General features: G+C 61.6%; 1 protein-coding gene across 1 annotated transcript; it reads right to left on the bottom strand.

The window, feature by feature from the left end:
- Positions 1-4,034, bottom strand: APH1A (aph-1A gamma-secretase subunit). The gene is made up of 8 exons (XM_085317286.1): positions 3,936-4,034; positions 3,773-3,876; positions 2,916-3,086; positions 2,240-2,313; positions 1,672-1,794; positions 1,376-1,503; positions 780-903; positions 1-478 (listed from the first exon to the last, which is right to left on the bottom strand). Exons 1-8 carry the CDS (start codon positions 4,032-4,034, stop codon positions 414-416), a joined length of 888 nt encoding a protein of 295 aa, XP_085173412.1. The 3' UTR covers positions 1-413.
- Positions 4,035-4,286: the final 252 nt, after the last annotated feature.

The raw sequence follows: 4,286 nt of genomic DNA, 5'->3' as shown, positions 1-4,286 counted from the left end.
GGCTGGAGAGCAGCACCGGTCGGACAGGAACGACCCGGGAAAGCCCCTCCGGAGCAGGGCGCACAGGAGGGGCAGGGCACAGAGCAGGGTTTGTGCCACAGTCCCAGGACAGACGAGAGGTTCGTTGAGTGGAGAGAGGCCGGTCATGGCTCAGCCTCTCCCAGCAGAGTCGACTGGGAAYGCTGGAGGGTCCAGACCCCTCCCAATTCCCAGCGCAGGGGCTGCCCCAGCGCCTCTCTGGTTGGGGAGGTGGCTCGAGAGAGGCCTGGAGGCACCGGGAGCCCCGTGCCCTCAGCCTGGCGCAGGCGAAGGCGTCGTCGTGAGATGTTCCAGCTGCCGAGAACAGGGCACTTGGGTATCGAACCGCCGCGGGCAGCCCGGGCGGGCAGGGCTGCGGCCTGCCGCAGAGACGCTCAGTCCTCGAAAGGCACCTGCAGTGCTGAGTACATCATCACTCCGCTGTCTTCCTCCTGCTTGCCTGGGGGGGGGGGGAAAGAGAGGCACGGGCAGACATGGAGGGAAGGGCCAGCAGGGCCGCTTTGGGGCGGAAACGGGCTCGGGGGTTCGGAAAAGCCCCCAGGGGCCAGGAGCCACAGGCACTGTTCCACAAAAAGGGGACAATTATGGGCCAGAGCCATCATGCCCTCCATGCCAGGACCGCTGGGACCSCCGCGGCCGCGTCCACCCCCCAGGAGAGCGGGAGCCGCCCAAACGGACCGCGCGCTGCCAACGGGGACACCCCGCGCCACACGTCCCTCCCCGCCCCAGCCAAACCTTACAGGAGAGGCACTTGAGGATGTTGCGGAGGGAGCCCCCAGCCGTGAAGAAGGCCCAGGCGCCCATGCAGACCGTGATGATGTAAATAGGGACCAGGCTGGCCTCGTACCAGGGGTTCAGGAAAGTCTGGGGGACAGAGCACCGTATCAGAAGTGTCACCATCGGCCAGAAGCCTCCAGRCACCTCCACAGCCCTTCCGAGACTGCCACTAGGAACGGCAGCGTGGAGGAAAGAGGAACCAGGGCCCTCCTTCCGCACCCGCCCCCTCCAAGCGGAGCACCAAAAAGCCTGGCTAAAATTTCTGCCCACCACTTTCCCACCAGGAGCTTAGCAGCYAATCCTCCGGCTGACCCTCGGTCCTCCGCTAACCCCACTTAAATCCCGCTCCCCCCTGAGTGCACCAGGACAGGCTGCCCCAGGTAGGAAGTGCGGAAGAGGGGCGTAACTTGCCCCACGTCTCTGAAACAAGGGCATTCAGAGCCTGAAACATGCAGTGCCCATTTCCTCTGCRACTCCCTTCCTGCACCCAGGAAGCAAGAAAACCTCGTGGCTTTCGGTGCGGATCCCACGGTGCCACGCCGTCCCGGCTCCGACTCACCAGCCCTGACGTGACGAGGTGACTGGCAACGACCAGCCCCAGGCACCAGTAGCGACGCTTCTCGCAGGCGTCAAAGAAGATCACTCCCCAGAAGGTGTGGAGGAGGACGACCGCCATGGTGAGGAACGCTGGGGCGAAGGGCGACACCGACCACCCGCGTCAGACCTCGCGGCGGCGAAGCGGCATCGCCGGGCCACCGCCGCGGCGCGCAGCCAGGCTCCTGCTCTAACCGCCCCGCAGCGCCGTCTCCCAGCGCGGAGGGGCGGCAGCACGGCGCGCACGAGCGCTCCTCTCACCTGACGTGATGAAGTAGTACGGCGAGTCCCCGTGGATCCCGACAACGCCGGGTCCGATAGAGTCTGCCAAGATGTTAATGACCGAAAACACGCCGCTGATGATCCCGAAGGACAGGCCCGACACTGCGGAGGGAGCAGGACATCAGCGTCCAGGCTGGCAGCGGCTGCGCCGCGCGCTGCAGCGAGCTCCCAGGCTCCGCCAGCGAGCGCGGGCCCGGATCCCCCGGAGTCGCCCTCTCTATTCTCCTTGCCCTCCCACGACCATTCGGAGTCGCTCGGGACGTGGGGAACAGAGCTGGGCTGAGTCTAATGGGTTCTGCTACGCCGTCGCCAAAGACGCTTCCAGGAAGCATCCGGGTGAGATACACAAGCCACCAACAGCACCTACAGAGATTCCCCACTCCCCGAACTAACCGAGACCCCAGGGAAAAGGCAGGAGGACAGAGAGAGAAACGGGAAGGCTCGATCCTCTCATCAGCACTGTCACCGGGCTCTGCTGCCTCAACATCCCGCAGCCAGGCACCGGCAGAGGAGCGTGGGGAGGGTCAGCGACCAGCTTCGCGCTCACCGTAGGCCATCTGCTTGAGGGAGATGGGGGACCGGCCGTCCTCGCTGATCGTCGCCAAGCCTTCGTCAGCTTTCCTGCACGAGGCGGGAGAGAAAGGTGCAAACGTGTCCTTAGCTTGGAACCGGCTCTGTGCTCGGCAAAGCGAGCTCTGTCCAACAGGTCAGGGAAGGCTGGTTATTTATTAGGGAGTTTGAGCTCTCTCTTTCAGGATCTAACTAGGAAGATATTTCGCAGCATTCCCTGGATACTGCTGTGCCTACCAGCCATGCTGAGCTCTTCTCCCAGCTAAAAGCTCCCGGCAGATCAAGGTCCCCGCCTGCCCCTCAGCTAGGGGAACGATTACACCTGCAGTGCTCAGCACATCGCATCTAGGGGYGAGCGAGGGCCCTAAGCAACAGCCCTGCTCCCCTACTGCCCTTCCAGTCCCAAGACTGGACACACGCTTGCCACAAAGCAGGGTGGCCAACATTACCATCCGGCGATGAGAAAGAGTCTGCAGCACCTCGGGGAAAACCAGTGGCCAGGCACCACCCATGGCTACCAGCAAAACGTGCCTGGCCCCACACCCTGCTTGTCTGAGCGGTCCCTAGGGAGGAGGACGGCGAGGAGCGTTTGGATGAAGCCACCACAGGGAGCACCTCCACCGCGTGCACACTGCCCTTGGACGGGCCCTTACTTCAGCAGTTTGAAGTAGGCGAATCTGAACACCTCCTGCAGCAGGACGGAGACGGCAGCCCCGAAGACGAGGAGGCTGTACTGAAGCTGCGAGTCTTCCTGGTCGCTGAGATGGACCGAAATGAACCAGATCAAAGACGCCAGGAGCAGAGACACCAGCCAGAAAAAAGCCCTGCGCAGAAAGGGAAGGACAAGCTGAGACAGGGACTCCCTGTAGCGTTTCTGCTYGTGATCTGGAGTTTGGAATCACACAGCAAACGTGCTGTTAAATCAGCTGCTTGTTTGGTTTGACCTAGGTCCAGGTCACACATTCAGCAAGGGAAGTTTTCAATTGCAACAATCATTGCTGGGTCGCTGTCATGTGAGACGTGCTAATCTGCCACAGGGTACGGGGAGGAAGTACGCGACTGAAAAATCAAACGGATTTGGAGGCAGAAATCCTCATTGGTCTTCCAGGGCCACGTCAACCTCCTCCGAGGAGGGTTTCTTCCCTGCGRAGCAAGCTAAGACACTCACTACTACCCCCCTCAAAGAGAGCAGGTTAAACACAGACCTGCCCTTGGAAAGATAAGCGCAGCGAAACAAGTCATGCTCARGGCTGTTCCTATCTCTCCTCTTTAACCAGCCAATGCCTCACGTCAACGCCTGGCAATGCCCGTGTGTCGGCAGCACAGGCCAGGCAGGAATCGTGACCCTGAGGGCCAACGGAGCGCGGAGGGAAGCACCAAGAGCACTTGCAGCAGATGAGGCAGCGCGCAGGGCACGTCCCCTGCTCCTCGCCAGTCCTGTTTTTGCTGACCCGGATGGGTGGGCAGCGTGACAGTTCACGACCAGTACGAAATCCCTGCGAACTCTCACCTTGGAAACCGCACCGAGGGATCTGTCCCTGGCACAGCTCTGAGCAAGGCACAGACCGCAGCACTGCGCAAAGGTGGTTTAAGCCCCAGAAGTTCTTTAAGCAGCTAAGGAGCTGCCCGTCGGCACCAGGCAGAGCTGGCTCCCACATTCCTCGCAGATTTACTGAGCTAAGGTGGAGATAAAGCCGTGGTCTCCGAGTTATTTTATGTCTGCTGGGCCAGCGTTTAACTCTGCTGGGCTGGGAGACCCAGAAGCGGTGCATTCGCGTTTTCGGAGGATCAGAGGGGGCTTGAAGTTAAACCAGAAACGCAGCAAAAGGAAAGCCAGGGAACAAGGATATGGTGACGCTTTCCCAGCTTGTACAAGTTCGGAGCTGCACCGCACCTGCCCCAAACCCTCTTCACACTCCCCCACGCTGCCTCCCCCCAGACCCTCTCAACCGCCCCAGAATGGCCCCCTCAGCTCCCCCTGGTGCTGCCTGCCACCCTCAGCACCCCCTAAGCTGCTCCAGAAC

The sequence above is a fragment of the Rhea americana genome, unplaced genomic scaffold (assembly GCF_003343005.1).
Source record: "Rhea americana isolate MKP2758 unplaced genomic scaffold, rheAme1 scaffold_493, whole genome shotgun sequence".
In the NCBI taxonomy this organism is placed as follows: domain Eukaryota; kingdom Metazoa; phylum Chordata; class Aves; order Rheiformes; family Rheidae; genus Rhea; species Rhea americana.
The sequence above is the reverse complement of the archived record's forward strand: the minus strand, read 5'-3'. Positions and strand labels throughout refer to the sequence as shown.